This window comes from Cynocephalus volans, chromosome 4, assembly GCF_027409185.1.
Source record: "Cynocephalus volans isolate mCynVol1 chromosome 4, mCynVol1.pri, whole genome shotgun sequence".
Classification (NCBI taxonomy): Eukaryota; Metazoa; Chordata; class Mammalia; order Dermoptera; family Cynocephalidae; genus Cynocephalus; species Cynocephalus volans.
In genome coordinates, this window is record NC_084463.1 from 4,409,999 (window position 1) to 4,433,729 (window position 23,731).

Below are 23,731 nucleotides of genomic sequence, written 5' to 3' on the forward strand. Positions count from 1 at the left end.
GGACTGCATTGAATTTGTAGGTTGTGTTAGGTAATATTGATATTTTAATATTATATCTTCCACCTCATGAAAATGAGATGTGTTTATGTGTTTCCATTTATTTAGGTCTTTTCTTTCAGCAATGTTTTGTAGTTTTTAGTTGACAAGTCTTTCATCTCCTTGGTTAAATTTTTTCCTAGATATTTTTCCTTTGGATGCTATTATAAGCAGAATTGTTTCTTTAATTTTTTTGGATTGTTCATCCCAGTGTATAAAAACAAATCATTTTTACGTGTTAGTCTTGTACCCTGCAACTTTCCTAAATTTCTTTATTAGCTTTACTAGCTTTTTTGTGGATTCTTTCAGATTTTTTATGTACAAGATCATAACATCTGCAAATAGAGATACAATTACTTCTTCCTTTCCAATTTGGATGTCATTTATTTATTTGTTCATATATGTATGTACAAATGCATGCATGTATTTTTTGCCTCGTTGCTCTGACTAGAACTTCTAGTAAAGTAATGATTGGCAGTGGTGAATTCAGACATCCTTGTCTCATTCCTGATTTTAGCGGCCCACTCTCAGTCTTTCCCCATTATTATGTTAGCTATGGGTTCTTCATAACCTCATTATTCTTAATACCAGCATGGCATTCTGTCTGGTAGATGTACCATAGTTTATTTAACTGGTACTTTATTGCTGCATTAAATAGTTTCTGATATTTTGCTATTGCCATTAGTACTACATAGAATAATAGTGTGCATTTGTCGTTTTATATGTAACCTGTATCTACGGGATAGATTTCTAGAAGTGAGGATTGCTGGGTTTCTCCTTCTTTTCTGATTCTGAGGTCACTGTGTTCTACCTTTAGCTCTGGATTAAAGTAGAAAATTTCTGTGGAATAAAATAAGAATCATTAGCATAATTCAGTTAGCAGAACATAGGTGTTAGGGAGATGATGTTCTAGAAGAATAAACTGGTAGTAGCATCCAGGTTGTTTGGGAGACTCACTTCTGAGGAGGAATGGAGTAGTTTGTGGTAGGCCAGTGCTTCCACTGAGAACTAGGAAAATCAGGTAAATTTAGAAAATAGTAACTTTAACGTTATCAAGGAGCTATAGAAGCAACTATGACAAAAGGATTAAATTTGAGAGACCCTTACAGAGGTTAGCTGAAGACTTGTAACTATGTTTCCCTGAAGAGAAGCATCAGCTGAGAATATAGGTGTGGTGGCCCAGGCTGAGTGATGTTTCTAGGAGGCATTAGAGCTTTTGTGGTCACATACAACTAGAGTGACAGAACCCACTGGACTCTTAATTGCAAGGCCAGGAGGGACATTCCTTAGATTCAGTGGCTAACCCAGCCTTGAACCAACTCAGTTCCTAATAGGATTAAAGTGATCAGTCCCATTTATAACAAAACAAAGGGTGAATCCACTCTTAATATAACATGATCTTGTGCCTCTGTGATTCTTTTATATACAGTGTCCAGCATTCATTATGATATTACTAGTGCTGTGTAGTAAAATAAATTTTAATACAACATGGATGAACCTTGAAAACATGCTAAGTTAGAGAATTGAGTCACAAAAGACCACATATTGCATGATAACATTTATATGAGATGTCCGAGATCAGCAAATCCATAGAGACAGAAACTAGTTGGTGTCAGAGGCTGGGAGGGGAAGATAGCTGAAGAATGGGATTTGACTGCTAGTAGTATGGAGTTTCTTTTTGAGGTTATAAAAATGTTCTAAGATATGATTATGGTGTACAGCCCTGTGAATATACTTTTAAAATACCGAATTGTACTTTTTAAATGAGTGAATTATATCTCAGGAATATTAGCTTAGATAATAAATATCAATGAAAAAATACATAGTGGACAAATAGGTGAAATTGTTACCTGAGAAAAGGTAAAATGTCTACAACAATATGTAACTGTAATCACAGAGAACAGAAAAGAGGTTATAAGCAATATTTAAAGAGATATTTACCAAAATTTTCAAAAGTTGGCAAAAGATATTAAGTCACAGATTTAAAGGGTCTCTGCGAATCCCAAGTAGGATAAATACAAGTCAGACCATTCACAGGTGCATCATAATAAAACAGCTTAAAACTGAAAAAAAAAAAAAAACAACACAAAAAGTTTAAAATAGCCAGAAGGGGAAAAAATGACACTATCTTCAAAGAAACAACAATATAAGACTAATAGCTATCTTCTCAACAGGTTGAATTGAAGGCAGGGAAATAAAGCACTTCGGTTGTTACAGTACTAGGCATTGGCATTGCAAATAGATTGGAAGAGATGGATAGATTCTTGTGAAATTAGTTAGTGGGGCATTCCTACCTTGGGAGATACAGAAAGACTCTCCTAGAGCATGCCAGTGTGTATACTTTCAAAGATATCAATTTCCAAATCCTCAGCTTCCACATTCACTCATTTCTGAAATTGAGCCCTGTGGTAGAAGTAATGCAATTTTTTTGTGAAGAAAGGCATACCTCTCTTGATTCTTACTATGATGCTTTGCCTTGGAATGTAAAAGACTCCAGGTTGCCCAAGAAAGGAGTATTTTCAAATATTGGCATGAACGTAGAGACAATTTCTAATGAGTTAGATATCAGACCCTTTTGCAAGTCCAATGTTTTCTAAATCTTTGCTTTCAACACAATTGATGTTAGCCACTATTAAAAATATGCATTGTTAAAAATAATTTTTACTGTTAGATCAGTATTTTTTTTTTTAATTACTCAAGAGGTGCTCAAAGAATTGAGTGACATCATTATTCTAGTCCCATCTACTTATGTGAGTAAGATTTCTCAGGCAAAGACATAAATTTATAAAAATAAAAAGTAGAAATAGAATCAATGCTGATTCCTAGACTCATAGTTGGGAAGAAAAATAAGTAACATCCACCACATTAAGAGTTGACACATCCTATGTGGATCCTGTCAAAGTACCAACTTTTGATTTCGTTGATTTTCTGTATTATTTTTTTCTATTTTCTCTTTCTTTCTTTTATCTATACTCTAATTTTCATTATTTACTTCCTTTGCTAGCTCTGGGCTTAGTTTGCTCTTCATTTTATAGTTTCTTAAGGTGCAAAGGTGATTATTGATTTTAGATCTTTCTTGTTTATTAATGTACATATTTACATTAAATGCATTTTCCTTTTAGCAAAAAAAAGATGAATCATTGTAACATAAAACGTTAATAATAGAGGATAATGGTGTGGGTATATGAGAACTCTGTACTATCTTTGCAACTTTTCTGTAAATCTAAAAAAAAATTGACACATCCAGTAAAATTTTACATATGCATACATTATATATATATATATATATGTACACCCAACACACATGTTCTTTTGATGGTTTGTGTACTTACAATAGCTCAATATAGAATAGCTCAGCCGTTGGAAAATAACACTTAAATTTTTAATATGCACAAGAAATGTTAGAATGTTGAATTTAAATTTATTTACACGTTTTAAAAAGTAGAATAAAGAATAAATACAAAATTTTCAAGCATAGAAATACAATAAACTGGGAGCCAGCCCGTGGCTCACTTGGGAGAATGTGGTGCTGATAACACCAAGGCCACAGGTTCAGATCCCTATATAGGGATGGCCAGTTTGCTCACTTGGGAGAGCGTGGTGCTGACAACACCAAGTCAAGGGTTATGATCCCCTTACTGGTCATCTTTAAAAAAAAAAAAAAAAGAAAGAAAGAAAAGAAATACAATAAACTGGTTTTAAAATTTTGTCAAGAAAGTGAAATAGAGATACCAATTCATCATTGTTTAAGAAGAATTTGTTCATGCTTTTTTTTAAATGGATGATAGTATATATCACATCACTATAGAATTCAGGTAACATTGCATACATGTCAAAGAGTGAAATAACGGTTTTATCTTAACATATTAATAATGAAAAGTTTTAAATCTTAAACTTTTGAATATCTAAGAATTTATGTAGTTTTTTCAAAAGTATTTTAGCAGGTTTCTGAATAAAATCTTTTAAAGATCATTGGCAAGGCCAGCACTAGGGTAATGCAGAGACACCTAGAGTTCAAAACTTAAGGAGGCTTTCACTTTCAGGGTTCTGCAAGTGCAAGGTTGGGGCTTATGGTAACCTACGAGTGAAATCCTCCTTAAATTATGCACGCTCTAGACATCTTGCTTGCTCAGTATTGAATAATCAGTAGATTATTCGATATAAGAAATTAGTTTATAGGCTGGCTGGTTAGCTCACACGGTTAGAGCATATTGCTGATAACACCAAGGTCAAGGGTTCAGATCCCCATACCAGCCAGATGCAAGAAAAAAAGGGGGGGGGGTGGAATTAGTTTGTGAAAAATTGGCTTTAGAAAAAAAATTTGCAAACATAATTTTTCATCAGCTTCTTTCAATTTGTTTTTCAGGGTAGGATTAAAAACTCAGCCTGAATCAAAATGCCCTGAGCTGCTTGCCAATTACTGTGACATGTTGCTAAGAAAGACACCATTAAGCAAAAAATTAACCTCTGAAGAGATTGAAGCAAAGCTTAAAGAAGTGGTACATAAATGTTTTGTATTTCAAAATTTTTAATTACCTTACTTTGAGTTTATGTTTTGCTTATGAGACTTCCTGTGAGTGTGATAGGATCAATTAAAAATCTGTATCTGTAAGCAACTAATGTTATGAAGTTTTACAGTGTAAGACCTCTACTGGGCAGTTACTTTTCTATCGGAAAACTTTTATTCTATAACTGCCTTAGGGGAAAATACCATTTAATTCTTCCTCTTTCTTGATTCTTTTTAGGCAGTTAAATTCTAGCTTATATTAAAGGAGGGGAAAAAAGGGAAAGTGGAGCCAATATGTTTGGAATGATAGTTGAGAGATTAGGAATTTTTTGTTCCTTTTTGTGAGAGCCCGAAACAGATAGCTAGGGATGAATGAGAGTAGATAAAGAGTTAGTTGCTTTCATTTTTATTTGTCTCTCAATTGTTAGCATAATGTTATAAGCCCAGGAATACAAAAAAATAAAAAGTTAATGTATAGGACAAGTATAGACAAAAAGGCCAAGAGAGATGATTAGTGTCAGAAAAAAGTGAAGATAGGTAGAAGAAAAAATTGGGGAAGAACCATTGATTTTCATGTAAAGTATATCATCACATTTTATATAAAATCCAAAAAAACTGATATTTATATGGAGTAAAAGGTTATTTGGTTACAGTCAAATTTGCTAACTTTTAGGGTAGTAAAGAAATGTATCAGGACTGGTTATTTTTCAGAGATGGGTAATTTAGTAGGCTTTTATCTATATATGTTTGTATAAATTTCTGTATTTTTGGGCCGAGCCCGTGGCGCACTTGGTAGAGTGCTGCGCTGGGAGGGCAACGCTCCCGCCGCGGGTTCGGATCCTATATAGGACTGACCAGTGCACTCACTGGCTGAGTGCCGGTCACGAAAAAACGACAAAAAAAAAAAAATTTCTGTATTTTGACAATTGGGGGATATAGAAAGGTTGAAATGAGAGAGATGTCAAAGAGTATAAGAATTGAAAGTAACTTTGTTTTCCATACAGCTCTTGGTACTTAAATATGTACAAAACAAAGACGTTTTTATGAGATATCACAAAGCTCATTTGACGCGACGTCTTATATTAGACATCTCTGCTGATAGTGAAATTGAAGAAAATATGGTAGAGTGGCTAAGAGTAAGTAAAATTTTTTAAAAATATTTGGTTTTCTAATATAGCACATGATTCATATGTGTGCTTAAGTAATACATTTTGGTGATATTGTTAATGTTAAAAAATAGAGATCATTTTGTAAGACTATAGCATCAGTTATATAAAATAAAGTGTTATCTAATAAAGTTAATTTTTTTAATAAAGACTTTTAGTAAAGTACCTTTGTTCTTGCTTTGTTTCTACTTTTTCATTCTCATTTGTACCACCACTCGCATTTGAACTAACCTTATTAAATAGATTCCAGGACAAATCATTTCATTTTTAAGGTGTCTTCATTACTAAATGCTTAACTATAGGATATTTATAAATAAATAACAATAAATTCTTCTATATAGTAAAATGACCTTTAGCTTATAGCTTATTTAGTGCTAATTATAATTAAATTAAATTTGCACGTAAAACTAGTTTGTGTTTATTCTTTTCAGTTTGTTTTAATGGAATTTGAGTTTTATTAAAGTGATTGTCCTTCATTATATAGAGATAGATATTTTAAATTAAGATAGTAAAAATACTGTGTTAACTGAAACTGTGCACAGTAGGAAAAATAATGATTGTTCTGTGACTTTTAAAAATTTTTGTCAAAACCTTCAAAACTCTTACTGACATTTATAAATATATAGGAAAAGGAAAAAATAGCAAAACTATATGTATTTCGTATTCTGCAGTTTAAAACACAAGAAGCTTTCAGAATTTAAGTGCTTTATTTATTTGTAAATGTATCAAAAGTAGTTAGGAAGATATTTGTAATTCATATGTCTAATATTGTATCTAGAATATCTAAACTCTTACTTCTACAATGCAGCAATAAAACAACAACAAATAACCCAGTTAAAAATGGGCAAATGATTTGAATAGACATTTCTTCACAGAAGATATACAGATGGTCAGTAAGTGCATGCAGAGATGCTCAGCATTGTTAGTCAATAGTGAAATGCAAATTCAAACCCACAAGGAGATACTACTTTACTCTTACTAGGATAGCTAAAATTAAAACAATGAAAATGTTGGTGAGGAAGAGGAGAAATTGGAACGCTCATAAATTGCTGGTGGGCATCTAAAATGCTGCAGCCACTTTGGAAAATTGTTTGGCAGTTCCTCAAAAAATTAAACATAAAGTTGACCCAGCAATTTCACTTCTAGGTAATTCCACTCAAGAGAAATGAAAACATATGTACGTGCCAAAACTTGTATACAAATGTTAGTGGCAACATTCTTCATAATAGCCCCAAGGTGGAAACAACTTAAAATGTCAATGAGCTAATGAAAAAACAAAATGTGGTGTAGTCATAAAATGGAATATTATTTGGCAATAAAAAGAAATGAAGTACTAGTACATGCTGTGATATGGATGAACTTTGAAAACATTACAGTCCTAAAGAAGCCAGTCACAGAAGACCACATGTCATATGATTCTACTGATATGAAATGTCCAGAATAGGTAGATCTACAGAGACAGAAAATAGATTAGTGGTTTCCAGGAGCTGGGGTGGAGAGGGGAAATGGAAAGTGACTACAAATAAGTATAGGATTTCCTTTAGGGGTGATGAAGATGTTCTAAAATTAAACAGTGGTGACGGTTGCTCAACTCTGTGAATATACTAAAATCGACTAAATTGTGTACTTTTTTTTTTTCTGCGACTGGCTGGTAAGGGGATCCGATCCTTTGACCTTGGTATTATCAACACCACACTCTACCGATTGAGATAACTGGCCAGCCCTTGTATACTTTAAAAGGATGAATTTTATGGTTGATGAAGTATTTATCTCAATAAAGCTGTTATTAAAATGAAGAGTATTTTTTTTTTTTTTTTTTTTTGTCTTTTTGTGACTGGCATACCACGCTCAGCCAGTGAGCGCACCAGCCATCCTTATATAGGATCTGAACCCGCTGCGGGAACACTGCTGCGCTCCCAGCGCCGCACTCTCCTGAGTGCGCCACTGGGTCGGCCCAAAATGAAGAGTAATTTGAATAGCACTTACCTTCTTGTCTTGTAACTTACAAAAAAATAAGTTCTATGCCTTGGAGAGTTGTATCCCCTTTTTAAGTTTGGATCAGCTTCCAGCATTTTATCTTTTGGGCTTTTAGGGTTATGAAATACTAAGAGTTCCTTTACTGTAAAGTTTTTGCCATTGTCATTCCCTCAGGGGTATCTTACTCTTTTTGTTATTTGCCACTTCTCTCATTTATGTGGTTTTTTTTTTTTTTTTTTTTTTTTTTTGCTTTAAATCCATCATTTATTGCCCACAGTTCATTAGTATTACATAAATCACAGAGACTGAGAAATTTTCTGAGAAGGTTAAAAAAACACTGCACAGTCCCCTGGGTGTGGCCAAGGCATGTGTGCTGGGGCTTCACTCACACTGGCCCAAGGCTGGAAGACCACCTTGGATCTGCCCATTGGCCTTTCTCCTTCTCAGGACCCCCACCCTTCACCCAGGCCTGAGGCGCAGAACAGCAAACAAGCCGGCTCACAATAAGGAAGTGGAAAGGGGTCTATCAGCCATCTTGACTTGGCAGCCATCTTGATATCTTGGGCTTCTGATCCCTGAACCCTCAGATTGCTCTAGTCCCTTGTTATACACCACTGTCCGGCTGCTCGTGGCCCTGGCAATCTCAGGCTCTAATTGAGATGTTTCAGTCTCTGACATCTGCGGGAAAAGGCTGATGGCCAGCGGCAGGGCCAGGCCGAATGCTGCCAAGCACACGAGGCTCTTCATGGGGAGGAGCAGCCGGGGGCGTGCCTGCAGCAGAGCCGTCTTTCATTTATGTTGATAATTTGCTTTCCCTAAGTTCCTAGGCCTGCATATCTGTAGAGTCCTAACAGCTTTCTTCTGTAACTCCATTTATGTTTTATTTTATTTTCATTTACAACATTATCCCTTTTCATTTCTTCAGTGTACTTTTATCATCTCTGTTGGCCAGTTACCTCTTTCGATTATCCATTTTTGTAAAACATGTGGGTTTATTATTGGTAGACAAAGATGCAACAAAACTACACTTTTCTGTCTGGGTTAACCGAATAAACAGATGACTATTTTGAAAGTATTGTGATTGGACACTGGTCATGATGTGCTTCTGTTATTTTTGTAATTTGTGGATTGAGGAGCTAGAAATTATTTTTGTACTTTATGCAATTACATTTATTATACAGTGGCAACTGAAAGTTGAACTTAATAGGTATTAGGCTATAAACATTGCAATAAATAAGGGCAAAAGGAACAATTTTGTATTAAAGCATCCAAGACTTAGTTTTTTATTAAAATTTTTTCTAATAGTATATCAGAATATATATTTATTGCCTGTTCTATCTTTGGTTTTTGCAGGAAGTTGGTATGCCGGCAGATTATGTAAACAAACTTGCTAGAATGTTTCAGGACATAAAAGTATCTGAAGATTTGAACCAAGCTTTTAAGGAAATGCACAAAAATAATAAATTGGCTTTACCAGGTATTATTTTATATTTACACATACATTTAAACTTTTAAAAACTTTTAAACTTTTAAAAAAAGAATCTTTGTTTTCAAGTAAAATAAAAATAAACATCAGCAGTAATAGATCCAAAGATGTTATGAAGTCCATATTCCTTGGAGATAGCTGTCAAAGCAGAATGTTAGATTTGCAGATCCTTATTTTGAAACAAAAGTACCCTTTAACAAAATCTGTAAACCCTTATTTATTTTTTGCCAAAGCTTACCCTGTATTATTTATTTTGAATTTCATCTGTCAAAATTATTTACTTTATATCTATATTTTCTAATATTCTTGCCCGTAGCTGATTCAGTTAATATAAAAATTCTGAATGCTGGCGCCTGGTCACGGAGCTCTGAGAAAGTCTTTGTCTCACTTCCTACTGAACTGGAGGATTTGATACCTGAAGTAGAAGAATTCTACAAAAAAAATCATAGTGGTAGAAAATTACATTGGCATCATCTCATGTCAAATGGAATTGTAAGTAGATGGTATCTTAGTTCAGCTATCAGTTTAGGTGAAGGTAGCAGGATTCCAAATAAGAGTTATTTAAACAATGTAGATTTTTCCTCTCTCACATGTGAAAGTTTGAACAGGAATAGTGGATCTGTTCCATGAAGTTGGTAGGGACATAGGCTTCTGGTTATACCATCACACTTAAGCTATTGTCCTTGTCTGCGGAATACAGTATGATTCCCACTATGTCTGTCTTCCTGTCAAGAGGAAGGGAAAGGAGAGGGTGCTCCTTTTAAGGGCAGCTTCTAGAAGTTTCTTCTGTGATTTCCTTTCCCATCACACTGGCCAGAAGTCAGTCACACGACCACATTTTTGCTACAGGGAAAAATGAGATGTGTCTGTACTCCGGGCAGTCATTAAGGTCTGTCAAAAGTTTTAGTACCTTGTAAGAAAGGGAAAATGGATAGTGGAAAACAACTAGCAGTCTTTTTCACAGATATTATACTAGACAGATGGTAATCATGACGAAGATGTTCTTCTTTATTAAAAATCTATTTCATCTATTATAGATAACATTTAAGAATGAAGTAGGTCAATATGATTTGGAGGTAACCACGTTTCAGCTGGCTGTGTTGTTTGCATGGAACCAAAGACCCAGAGAGAAAATCAGCTTTGAAAATCTAAAACTTGCAACTGAACTCCCTGATGCTGAGCTTAGAAGAACTTTATGGGTTGGTTTGTTTGTTTTATGTTTTTTGTTTTTAAAATTGTATCCTCTCAGGTAGCAGGAAATATGTGATTGGCTTGTAACAAATTTTTGAATTCATAACACTCTGAAAAATGATTTTTAACCTAGAAAAATATACCAGTGAGGTATTTACAGAAAAAAGAGACTGAAAATAGGCAAGTTACTAAGACAGAGAAAGATTGAGTTGTTATTTAAATGTTACTTTGTGGGCCGAGCCCGTGGCGCACTCGGGAGAGTGCAACGCTGGGAGCGCGGCGACGCTCCCGCCGCGGGTTCGGATCCTATATAGGAATGGCTGGTGCACTAAGTGGCTGAGTGCTGGTCACGAAAAAGACAAAAAAAAAAAAAAAAAGAAAGTGCTTTTCCAAATAAGGCCAGGAAAAGACACATTATAAAAATAAATCAAATATGTAAATAAAATAAAATAAAATAAATGTTACTTTGTGAGGAATGTGACCAAAAACATGTACTTAATTTTTATACTGAGAGTGTGTTCAAAGATTTTTATGATGACCAAAAATCAAAGAGTTAGAAAACTTTGGTCCTTTCAAGGACTTGTAAAATGTACTCATTAGCCTACTGCTTGTAACTACATTACTCCTACTCCATAGAATTTTTATGTTTACCTATGGAGGAAACAGCTGGTATATATCCGGCAAGTGGTGTTTGCCATGGTGCTGTGACCAATTCTAATTTCCTGTCCTATCGTTAAGAGAGCATTTATTGCTTCCTCATAGCCAACTCTTCTCTCCTCCTCCACTTGTTCCTCATTATGCATTTACATTGGTGTATTCATGTAAATACCAAATAAAAGTTTGAATTCTGAATTTGTTTATAATCCTTTCTTGTTTATGTTGATCATGTTGGAGATTGACCTTAGTATTCCCTACTGTATATAAATGCTAATTGTTTTTTCTTTATTCTTCATAGTCTTTAGTAGCTTTCCCGAAGCTCAAACGGCAAGTTTTATTGTACGAACCTCAAGTCAACTCACCCAAAGACTTTACAGAGGGTACCCTCTTCTCAGTAAACCAGGAGTTCAGTTTAATGTAAGGTTTATGTTGGTTCATCTAAAATAAAATTACCTTGTTTGAATTTTAGTTCTTTGTTTTTTAGCAAAATATTATTTTCCTTACATGATATTTAAAACATAACTGTATAATGTTATCACTCTAAATTTATATCATTTAGTTGTTTATTGGAGGTGTTTACTTCTTTACCATATTTTTCATGGATACTTTTTTGGTATCTGACATTATACTGTTGCTTTTCATGTTTAAAGTAAACATCCTTTGGCACTCACACTGTAACTTTATCCAGGCAAAGTATTTTTCTTAAGATCCAATAAAATGGTAATGCTGAACCATAACCCATCTATCTTCAATTGTCAAGTTACTTTCATGGCAATATAAATTATATTAACTTTGTTATTAGAGGAAGTGTAGTAACTCATTTTATTAAAAGGCTATAACATGTTTGAGGGGAATTACAGAGTTTTAAATAAAGCTATATATGTTGGTTATTGTTACCTTTAAACAGTTCTGGATGTAATTTTTAGAATATTTCTCAACCTTTTCTCTCAGACATTGCTGCTATAATATGTTTAAAGCCCTTTCACTGTAAAATATTTGATTCAATGTTTTTTATAGAAAAAATGCAAAAGTACAGAAAAGGGGTAAAATCAACTTGATTGGACGCTTGCAGCTCACTACAGAAAGGATGAGAGAAGAAGAGAATGAAGGAATAGTTCAACTAAGAATATTAAGAACCCAGGTTTGTAATATTAAGATAGAATATCTAAATTTTGAAACATCTTGTTTTGTTTTGTTTTTAAATCTTTGAACCATTTTTTAATTTAAAAGCGTGTAGGTATTCAACCTTTGTAAGAAGGAGCTAATCGTCATTTTACTGGAATTTAAAATCATATTCTCTTAGCTGCTGAAAGTGATGTCTGTAGGGCTTGGTGACCTCCAGTAGATTTTGCTATTGGTTAAGTAAAACCTTGGTTTTGGTTATGTCTTTCTTTGACCCCCATCTGAATAAATATATCTCAGCAACAAATTACAGTTGTAGGATTGAAGTACTTAAATTTGTATTTAATTTTAAAACTTCTAATTTTGATGTAATGTGAAATTAGGAAATTATTTTATTTAGAACCAAAAAAAGTTCTCTGTTATCCATTTCTTCTTTTAAAAATACTCTATGGTGTTGATAACACCAGGGTCAAGGGTTTGGATCCCATTACTGGCCAGCTGCCAAAAATAAATAGATAAATAAAAATAGAATAAAAAAATATATATATATTTTATATGATGTGACTTTTTAAAATTTTTATTGAATCAAAATTGATTATACATATTTTTGGGATTCAACATTGAAATATGTTGATCTAATCAATATTACTAGCATATATATTGTTACAAATCATAATTATTCTTTATGCTCCTTGTCCAATCTCTCCCCATCCCCCCTCCAATTACCCTGGATTTCTTCTCTCCCTCTGAAAGAATAATGGTTACTCTGCTGATTTGTTGCCTAGATGATCTGTCCAATTCTGAGAGGTGTGATCAGGTCTCCCAACATTATCATAGAGCAGATGCTTCTTCTATCACTCTGAAATGGGCTTTGTGAAGAGAGACATCCTCTTCTTTTCTTTATCCCTGCTGGTGACTCTCCTTGTGTCAATGCACTCCAGTGGCTGGCAGACCATCTGCGTGGTGGTTGAGGTGTCTGGCCACTTTTGCAGCAGCCATGGTTATTGTGGTGGCTGTGGTGGGCCACCCACATGGAGGTGATGTTTTTCGCATGCCCCAAGGCACTGGCGTGATGTGCCTGGTTGTGGGAGTGGGGTCTGGTCCGCAGCTCCAAGCCTCAGATTCCCAGGCAGGCCTCGAGGCATTGGCAGTGTGAGTGGTTGTGGGTAGGGGTCCTGTCCTCGACTCCATGCTTCATGTCCCATGGCAGGCTCCAAGGCGCTGGTGGTGTCCATGGGCCGGAACTAATTTGTCCTTTGCTTACTTCTAACACAGGGGAACTTCCTGCGGGAACCAGTACTTGAGCTCTGTGGTTTAGCTAAATTGCTGCTTTGCTGCTGTTTCCCTAGGGAAGGCTTTTTGTGCAGCTCAGTGCTTAATGGTTGACCTTACAGGTACTTCCAGCTCTCCAGAGACTCGGTGCACCTGGGTTGTATAGAAACTCTGATCTGGGCCTGAGTTTTTTCATCAAACTGCACCCTATGCAATTCTGCATCCCCAACCAGTCTCCTCTGAGAGGTCCTATGCTGACTGAGGGGCGGATCAGCTGTCCTTGCTGTGTCCCGGTGTTCTCCCAGTGGGCCTATCTCCCCCAGCGCCCATGCTCCAAACACTTCCCATGGGACAGGCCCTGCACCGGTCCCCTGCGTTGACTTGCTGGCATCTGAATGGCTCTCCTTTTTCAGCTGTTCTGGCTCCTCCCTCCTGTGTGGGTCCATGGGAATCCTCTCAGGGGTCTTGCTGTCCTGGGGGCCACCAAGGCCCTCTTCTCCTCTACCGCCTCCTAGTAACTCCATCTGAAGGGCACAGCTGCAGCTTCTGCCAGCTCCTGCTCCATGCACTCAGCAGCTCCAGCATTAAAGCAGCTACAGCCCGGAACACTCACAGCAGTTTTTTCTTTCTCTCATCGTGGTTTCTCCTGCCTTCATGAACACCATAGTTTTCTCCTCCTCTTCCCCTGAGCTCCAGCAGGCCCAGCTTGGCTAATGTTACATTTTTACAGTTGTAAATTGGTTGATTTGTGGGAGAGAGTGACGCTGGGGACCATCTATTCTGCTATCTTGACTGGAACTCGTTGAATAAAAATATTTTAAAACCAGAATTATGATATCTTCTTCTTTTTTTTTTTTCTTTTTTTCTTTTTTGGTGGCTGGCCAGCAAGGGGATCCAAACCCTTGACCTTGGTGTTAGAAGCACCATGCTCTAACCAAGTGAGTTTATCATCCAGCCCTAGAATTATGATACCTTCTGAACATGATAAAGAGTACCTATTACAGACTAATGTATGGTTGTTTTAACTTTAGAAATAGTCTTTTTAAAACCAAGTTGTTCCACTTTTACTAGTTTTATTTTTGTTTGAAACTTATGGCCAGTGCAACAAAATATGAAACAAGGAAAAGACTGATATTTTTCATTACTTATAGATCACAGAATATGATACAGTAGCAGAGAAAAGATGAATAAATAAAAACCAATTGCTTTTTTATGTTAGCAATAAATAATTAAGGGGAAAATAAAATGAGAAACCATAAAATTTATAGGCATTTTGAAAAAGGTAGTATGTAGGACCTGTATGAAGAGAGTGGCTCTTTTGAATAAATAAAAGGGGCAAACTCTTTTTTTCTTGTTCAAATTTTTGGAAGGTCTGGCCATTTGGCTCAGTTGGTTAGAGCATGATGTTATAGCACCAAAGTCAAGGGTTTTTGGATCCCCTTACCAGGCAGCCTCCAAAAAAATTTAAAAAGAAAGAAAATTTTGGGAGGTGTAATTTATACACAATGGAATGCACCTTTCAAAGCACAATTTTCAATGAGCTGTAATAAATGTATATACCTACATGACTGTCACCCCAATTAAGATACAGAACATTACTGTCATTCCAGTAATTTCCTATGTTTCCTATCCAGCCAGTCTCCCCCGTACCTCAGCTGATTCTTATCACCATTGCTTAGTTTTACCTGTTCTAGGTCTTCATATAAATGGAATCAGACAGTATATACTCCTGTGTCTGGCTTCTTTTGCTCAATATGAGATTTCTTATTCTTTCTTGATAAGGCTGAATAACTTAAAGAGTCCATTTTTCCCATATTAATACCAGGTTCACTAAATTTCATATAAAAATTCAACTCAGAATATTTTTGGAATTTTACAAATTGATTCTTAGTTTTATCAAAGTAGATAAGTGAGAGTAATTGAGAAACTTAATAAGAATACGGTGATGGTGGTGGTGGAGCTTGCCCTGCCAAATATTAAAGTCTATTAAAATATCTACAAAAATAAAACAGCATGGTAAGAAGATTAACTGAAGAAAATAACTAGAGTTAAACCTGCTGTGTAAGTATAGACAAACTTATGTGATAAAGGAAAGTTTTCATAACGCATGAACAGGAAATGTATTATTCAATAGGAGGTATTGGGAAATGTAGTATACTTTTGGGGGTAAAATCAAGATATATTCCTAGTTGACAGCCAAACCAGGATAAATTCCAGGTAGATTAAAGAGTTGAAATATGTAATGGGATGGCAGGTGTAGTCATATTATACGATGTCCAGAGAAAGTGGAGTTCTTTTGTTTTGTCTTAAACTGATCCACAGTTATGCCCAATCCAATAATCTAAGCTATTTCTTTAGGTAGTGCTCTTTCTTTAGGTAGGTGCTATTTCTTTAGGTAGAAGACTTTCTTCTTTCTTTGTGATTCTACTCCACTCATCCCCGTTGTTGGCTGCTATTATCGGTGGCATCTGAATATATTGAGTGTAAGAGGAATTCATTTGACCTCGTAGTGACAGTGAAGGGATCTTAATATCTGTATAGTTGTGACATTTGTCCTGGGTTCTTGCTCGTGACAGTTCTGGAGTGGTTTCTCTCTCATCTTTGGGAATTTGGCTTTCTGTTGGTATACACTGCTAATGTCTGTAGCAGAGGAATGTATGGCTTATTCTTTTACCAGTTGGTAAGCGCCACATGGCCTCTTCTCTGCTCTGACTGCCATTCCCCTGCTCTTGCTGAGTCTTGAGTCCTCTGAGACTCTGTCACATCTTCTGTGTGACCCCTTGGCCTACATGGTACATTATAGGATAACCTAGCCCTGCTACTAAAGTCCCCTGTGCCGGGTCCATTGGCTCTAAACTCTATCTGTATTGTGTGGAAACTGAGGGAGGTTCAGGAGTGCAAATTCTCTCCATCATCATGTCACTCTTTAAGTGAGCTCCAACATATCAAATGGGGACCAGGGACAGAACCCCTGTGCTCTGTTTTTCTCTTAGCTTCTCTAAGACAACCACCACCTTCACCTTTACCAAAGCTAGAAGAGGAGAAACAGACATTTACAGTTGTCCTTCCTTTTCACCCCTGGTTCCTGTAATCTTCAGTTGCCTGAAGGACAGATTTGGACACTTTCCCTCTTCACAGACTTTCCATCTTCCTTCTTGCTATCTGGACTCTTGACATAAACTCTGTTTATAGTCTATGACCAAGAGCCTGGTATCTCGATTTATTGAGGGTGAAAGGAATTCACTTGACCTTCTAGTGTCATATCTATACAGGGGAAGTTGAAGGAATTTTCCTTTTTTTTTTTGGCAGCTGGCTGGTACTGGCATCCAAACCCATGACCTTGGTGTTGTAAGGCTGCATCCTAACCAACTGAGCTAACCAGCCAGCCCAGGAATTTTTCTGTTGCTCAATAGTGCCTAACTCCAAGCCTACTGATTTGCAAGAAAATTTCGTTTTAAATGCTAAAAGCAAATGTTACTTCTTTTTCTCTTTTCACATTTCTTTTATATCAAATTCTAATGTCCACCCAGGCAGATAGGTGCCTTTTGTTGGCCAGTGAGAGGGCTTGTACTGGAAAAGGTAAAAGAGAAAAGAATATTTAATAATTTTCAAATAGCCCCTATTATAAGCTTAATAGTAATTTTAAAAGTCATCAAGGAAACTATTGATAAAACTGACCTAGATGAAAAATGTTTATTCCTTTAGAAAGTTAGCATTTAATTGAGCCAATACGAACTTAAGATGGTATTAATAGCAAATATTATTTATTAAGCTAGTAAATACATAAAGAGCAATACTTACTGATTTTTTAAACAGTCACCAACTGTCCTCTACTAGTACACAAAGAAATATCTCTGAATATAAGGGAAAAATTGCGTGTAAGGAAAAATTTTTTGTATCTTAATTTATGTTTAGGGCCGACCCCATGGCGCACTCGGGAGAGTGCGGCGCTGGGAGTGCAGCAGTGCTCCCACCTCAGGTTTGGATCCTATATAGGAATGGCCGGTGCACTCACTGGCTGAGTGCAGTGCGGCCGGTCACAAAAAAGACAAAAAAAAAAAAAAAAAAAAACAATTAATTTATGTTTAACACAATACCAGGTTATATACATATCGTGTTCACAGGTAAGATAAATTTTTAACATGTGCATTGTGTGGAAAAAAGGATTGAAAGGAGATATATTAAAATATTAGATGTGGTTTTCTTTCACTTTCAACAGAGAGGTTATGGATAATTTTGCTTTTCCTTTTAAGCAGATTTTCCTTTATGGGGAGTAAAAAAAGATATTTTTATTTGTTAAATAAAAGATAATGGTCTCAAGATTTATCGCATAGTGATTGCTATTCATTTGGATAGATGTTGGATAGAGGATGAAATACGTAAAAAGCCATTTTTTGTTTTGTTCTACTTAATTTATTAATGTTCTTTCATTTTTATTTTTTCTTTTAGGAAGCTATCATACAAATAATGAAAATGAGAAAGAAAATTAGTAATGCTCAGCTGCAGACTGAATTAGTAGAAATTTTGAAAAACATGTTCTTACCACAAAAGAAAATGATAAAAGAGCAAATAGAATGGCTAATAGAGCACAAATACATCAGAAGAGATGAATCCGATATCAACACTTTCATATATATGGCATAACTTTGAATTTCATGGACAAAATTAAGACCCCAGATTTTGGAGTGCTTGGACAGAAAGTTGTAACAGTTTGTGCTGGAGAAAGGCTTATTTGGACTTTGATTACATAAATATTAAAATCTCTGCCTTACCTTACAAAACAACTATATTTTGCCAATCACATTAGTTAGCATGATGGCATTTTCCCTTCATGTTGCACACTCTTTAACAGCATGCTGTTTTGTGGAGAAACTTGCATTCATGAAGAGCCCCTTATGAACTTTTAAAAGTAAATTTGATTTGTACCCACTAGGAGAAATACAGTTGGGAAGGGTAAGGATGGGGTTCTTGTTGCTTTTTTCTCTTTTTTCCTCTCTTGAAAAAAATGTACTTGCACAGGAAGGATCTTCAGATACTCATGCACTGAAAAATGCTGTTATCTTTTGTTTTTAAAAAATGCAATTAAAACTAGAAATAGCACTGTTGGTTTCTTTTGATGAAAAGAGTGAGCTGGTCAACACAACGTTGGGAGATGGCAGATGAAGGTGAGAGATAAGTATTTTAATAGTATCATTGTTTGTTCAAACATTGCTTCAGTGTAATAACTAGATTTTAATGGCGACCTATAAATGGTATTAAATATTTCAAACTTACAAACATTGGTTTCTTTTAAGCAGGAGACTGCTGTTTTAGTTGTTAAATGATAAGGTTTTGGGGTTTTTTTTTTTTTATGTTATATGGCTGGAGAGCTTGTTTTGAAAAAGTGAGACTTATGTTAATTGTTGCTTCAATTGTTTTAAAAAAATATATGGAAATAGGCAGGTCATTACGATTGCAGAGTCAATAGCAAAACAAACATATTAAGTGTGTTAATAAACACACTTAATATGTATATACCTAATATTTATGATGCCATGTCTAAATTTATTGAAAGGAATTCAGAAATCTCCTGCTCTGATATAACATAGTTATGTAACTGATCTCTTAATCTGTAGCATAGAACTATTTTGGTATTTTAAATCTCACGATTAGGGATTTATAGCCTCAAGTTTCTGGAAAGAAAGACATTCTCTTTTAAAAAGTAGTAATTAAGTATCAGTCACCCAGGAGGAAGAGGACAACCACAACTAAGACCTGAAAAGCATAAGCAAAATTGTTGCAATCATAATATGAGCAGTAAACTTGCCAAATATATGTACATATATATTTATACAGTTTAAAAATAAACATTTAAAAAATGTTCGGAAGGCAACACTTACCTTGTTCCTTTCAGTCAGTCCAAAGTAACAATTTATTACTTGCTGGCAACTGAATACCCAGAGTAGAGGAAATTTGAGGACTGAAGGACTTGAACAACTTAAAAGAGAAAAATTTATTCTCCATTGGAAAAGAATGGCTCGACATGGATTTTTATTCATTGTGGTGCACGTTTCAAGTTTTCTTACAAATTATTTTCTATCTTGTTTCATGTTAATATTTTAAAAGTATGGTTTTGAAGATTGTAGGAAATGGAGTGCTGAAAGACATGCAGTATTATATTACAGCAGAGTGCTTTTAAGAGCATTTCATGAAATCTGTCCCCAAGCCGCTTTGTGAGCTGCCTCCTGAAAGGAAGGAAAGCAAATTTAAAACATTTAAGGTTTTGCTGATTGTAGTCAAATGCCTATTCTGAAATTCATAGGAAATTGGAATTTTGTTTATAATTTAAAATCTTACACTTCAGCTCTAAGGTAGCATATGTCAATGATTGGACCAAGAATATTATGAAGAATTAAACTAAAGTTAGTGCTCACTGTTTTCTCTAATTAGATGACTGTTAACAGTGGATAAATTTGAAATTTAGAAGAAATAATTTTGTAATAATTATGGCTCTTATGTTTAACAAATAGTTTGGTATTGGTACATTTGCTTGCCCCAATACAAGAATGCCAAAAAAGGAAACAATGGGAGGAAAAATTATAGGTCATTTTTTAAAGTTTAAGATTTGTTGTTTTAAACCATAATCGTTCTCAGAATTTTTTTGGAATTTCTAATCTTTTTGCTCATTTAATTTGAGAATGAGAGCCATGATGTTTTGATTTATAAAGTCAAACCTAATGCAAAAGTGGGTAACACTAAATCCATAGAAAAGTTTTCTATTAAATTTTATACATTTTTTAATAGCTAATTATGTCCTAATTGTATTTTGGGGATTGAACAGTAGCAAATACTGTAGGCTTACAGTTTTCATCTTTTTTTGTTGTTTACACAAAAGTTTGTCTAACTACTTTTTGGTGTTTATGAAAACCATTTATTTGACAAGGTGCCTGTACCATAGTTGAATTTTCTTTAAATATGTTTTGACAATAGATTTGCTAATAAAAAGCTGAAAAATAAATCTTAGCAATTTGCTAAAGGTACAGAATCACAGTATACTTTATCAGGTATCATTTCTCCAATGTGCACTTAAAATTAGTGCTATCTGAGCAGAGATGAAACCTGACATAGTTAAGGGAAAAGAAAATCTAGCCCCCCTGACGCCACCCCCTAAATATATATTTAATTCATTTTCATGAGTAGTATGGCAGTAGGACACTTCAGAGGTTAATTTAGGCTTTGAATACTCATCTTTTAATATAAAGATGGAGCCATCTGGAAAATGTTAACCTTTGTTGCTATCTCATTGACAGAGTTAAGTAGACATGAAACAATGAAAATATAGAACAATTTTGATGCTTACAATGAGATAAATATTAGCGCATTACTGTTCCAATGATTTAGTGAGGATCTTGAAATAAATTCTGAAGTCTTCCAATTTTTACATTTAATGGAGGGGTTCCTGAGTTCTGTCACCTGTTTATTTAAGTCTCTTGCTCTTATTTTGTGCATAAATGTTAAAATTTCCAAAAATGAAATGTTAGCTTTCTTTTTTCTACTTTTTATTATTAAATTTAATACAAAATATGACCTGCATAGTTAAAAAGTATTTTGCATTATTTACAGTAGGATGTCATTAGCCCGGCTCAAAGGGCAAATTTTAAAAATTCAATTTGGGTGAAAAATTTGCTAGTTTTACAGAAAGATTTGCTATCTTAAACTCAAGCTGGTTTTTCTATTTTCATGTAAATGACTGGGATGCTGTCTTATAAATCCTTCCAAGGTCATGTTTGTGAATAAACATTACATGAGAGCTTTCCTGTCATCTACACTATTTGTTGTCTGCAGCATTGAACGAATTTTGAGTTCCTGAGTTGTAATCTATCCTCATGTGGTCTATACAGTTTTGAATGTGTGCCACTACATACTGAGATGATAATGCTGTACAGTTTTAAATGGTAGCCGTTTCTGTATGCAGTAGGCTGAAATATTTTGATGAACTGCTTAATTTTTGGATTTTATTTTTTAAGTTGTATAATTTATTTTCTTGCAAAATAAAAATGTAATATAAAAGCTTTCACCTATCCAGAAAATGTTGATATTCTACTATAAAATAGTTTCTAAGAATTTAATTTTAATTTAATTTAAGTTTTTATAGAAGGTGAAATAGTCTCAGCCAGCCTCAGGAATCAGAAATATGAAAAGTAACCCACTTTTTTTTAGATTTCAAATTCTCATTCAAAATGAAAGCAGTCGAGAGTGTAGCTTTTCCACTAATGATAACACATAGCTGTCATGCCTTGAAGAGGTCAAAAATTTCAGATCTCAAAGTGATTAATACATTCATAAGTTTAGAGCTGGCCAGTTAGCTCAGTTGGTTAGAGCACCACCTTGTAACACCAAAGTCAAGGGTATGGAACTTCATACCGGCCAGCCACACCTCCCCACCAAAAGAAAATTCATCAGTTTAGATAGGCCATATTATTACAAAATTCAAATTTTATATTGAATAACAATAAAAAATAAATTATTTCACATTTTGGAAATACTTGAAAATTTGCAAAATACTTATTTCAAATCTAGGAATAGTTTAGTAACAAGGTTATTAAGATGGACAGATATGCCCAATAGCAATTAGTTACTGATAAAGTGAACAATTTAACAATCAGAAAATACTGACTAATGAAAACCTGAATTGTATATAGGGACCTAACTGCATAGAGAAACTAAAAGAAATTTAAAAGGTTCTTTTTTTTTTTTTTTTTTTTTTTGTCTTTTTCGTGACCGGCACTCAGCCATTGTGAGTGCACCGGCCATTCCTATATAGGATCCGAGCCCGCGGGCAGGAGCGTTGCAGCGCTCCCAACGCCGCACTCTCCCAAGTGCGCCACGGGCTCGGCCCTAAAAGGCTCTTTTAAATTCAAAGACCATATGTTATTCATTTCTACTTGTAGTAGTCACTAAATAAATGTTTCTTAGAGAACTGGATGGATGAACACATTTGAGTTCATAATGACCCTAATCTCAACCTTGGACTTTCACTGGGATTGGTGGGAGAGGAGGTTGATTTGGAAATAAAGCTACAGAAAGTATGGTCTCAGTATAAAATTCACCTGAACCAAGAGACAAATTTACCATTAAGCTTAAGCTTTTGGTCCCATTACTTGCACAGGCCCCTTCGAAGTCCCTGAGAAGGGCCTTAGGAATTTTGTATTTATAGTTTTGTATTACTTTTGTGTGTGTGTGTGTGACAGCTGGCCAGTACAGGGATTGAACCCTGGACCTTGGTGTTATTAGCACCATGCTCTCCCAAGTGAGCTAAATAGCCCCAATTTTATATTATTTTTCTTAAAAAGGGACCCCAAAATATCAAAAATTGGATCCAGCCCCTACTACAACTGAATGCAGAAAGAAACCTGTCTGGCTTATAGTAGGACTGAATGTGAATTGAATGAATGAGAGCATGTTTGCCTGAGAACAGAGTAGGGTTCAATATTTTTAGTTTTAACTACTTTTTTTTTTTTTTTTTTTGTCTTTTTCGTGACCAGCACTCAGCCAGTGAGCGCACCGGCCCCGAACCCGCGGCGGGAGCATCTCTGCGCTCCCAGCGCTGCACTCTCCCGAGTGCGCCACGGGCTCAGCCCCAATATTTTTAGTTTGAAATGAGGAGACTTTATTTGCAATTCCCCATTCTAGGCTATACAATCAAATATGGACTTTGTATGTCACTGAACTTCTGTTTTGATCAATGGTCAATCTGGAGCAGGGGACTTAGACTATTGAGAAGTTCCAGACTTCTATGAATATCTGATTAAAGCAAAAGACATGCATATAAAGATGTGAACAATTCTGTGTTCACACACCCAAGGTTAAAAATCTACTATTCCCCACACCACATTATTGATTCTACTTCTTTTTTTTTTTTTTTTTTTTTAAAGATGACTGGTAAGGGGATCTTAACCCTTGACTTGGTGTTGTCAGCACCACGTTCAGCCAGTGAGCGAACCAGCCATCCCTATATGGGATCCGAACCCGGGGCCTTGGTGTTATCAGCACCGCACTCTCCTGAGTGAGCCACGGGCCGGCCCATTGATTCTACTTCTGTATTAGTTTTAGAATCTGACCTTTGTTTAGCTCTACTTCTACTGTGTAAACTCTATGAATAAGTACACTTCATAGTATGCTAATACCATCTGAGGTAGGTAAGGATACACCTTGAGTAGCTGCTGGGTTGCTTCTTGGCCTACATTTTTTTTTTTTTTTTTTTTTATGTGTCACAAGTGGGATTTATTTATTTATTTATTTATTTATTTTTTTAAATTTTATTTTGTCGATATACAT

General features: G+C 35.2%; 1 protein-coding gene across 1 annotated transcript in view; it reads left to right on the forward strand.

The window, feature by feature from the left end:
- CUL5 (cullin 5) overlaps positions 1-21,470 on the forward strand; it is a 98,705-nt gene extending 77,235 nt beyond the window's left edge. Inside the window, exons 12-19 of the mRNA XM_063093383.1 lie at positions 4,403-4,535; positions 5,548-5,679; positions 9,040-9,163; positions 9,489-9,664; positions 10,210-10,371; positions 11,319-11,437; positions 12,038-12,161; positions 17,864-21,470. Coding sequence (XP_062949453.1) covers positions 4,403-4,535; positions 5,548-5,679; positions 9,040-9,163; positions 9,489-9,664; positions 10,210-10,371; positions 11,319-11,437; positions 12,038-12,161; positions 17,864-18,058 — 1,165 coding nt within the window. The 3' untranslated portion in view covers positions 18,059-21,470. The remainder of the gene's footprint in view (positions 1-4,402; positions 4,536-5,547; positions 5,680-9,039; positions 9,164-9,488; positions 9,665-10,209; positions 10,372-11,318; positions 11,438-12,037; positions 12,162-17,863) is intronic.
- Positions 21,471-23,731: the final 2,261 nt, after the last annotated feature.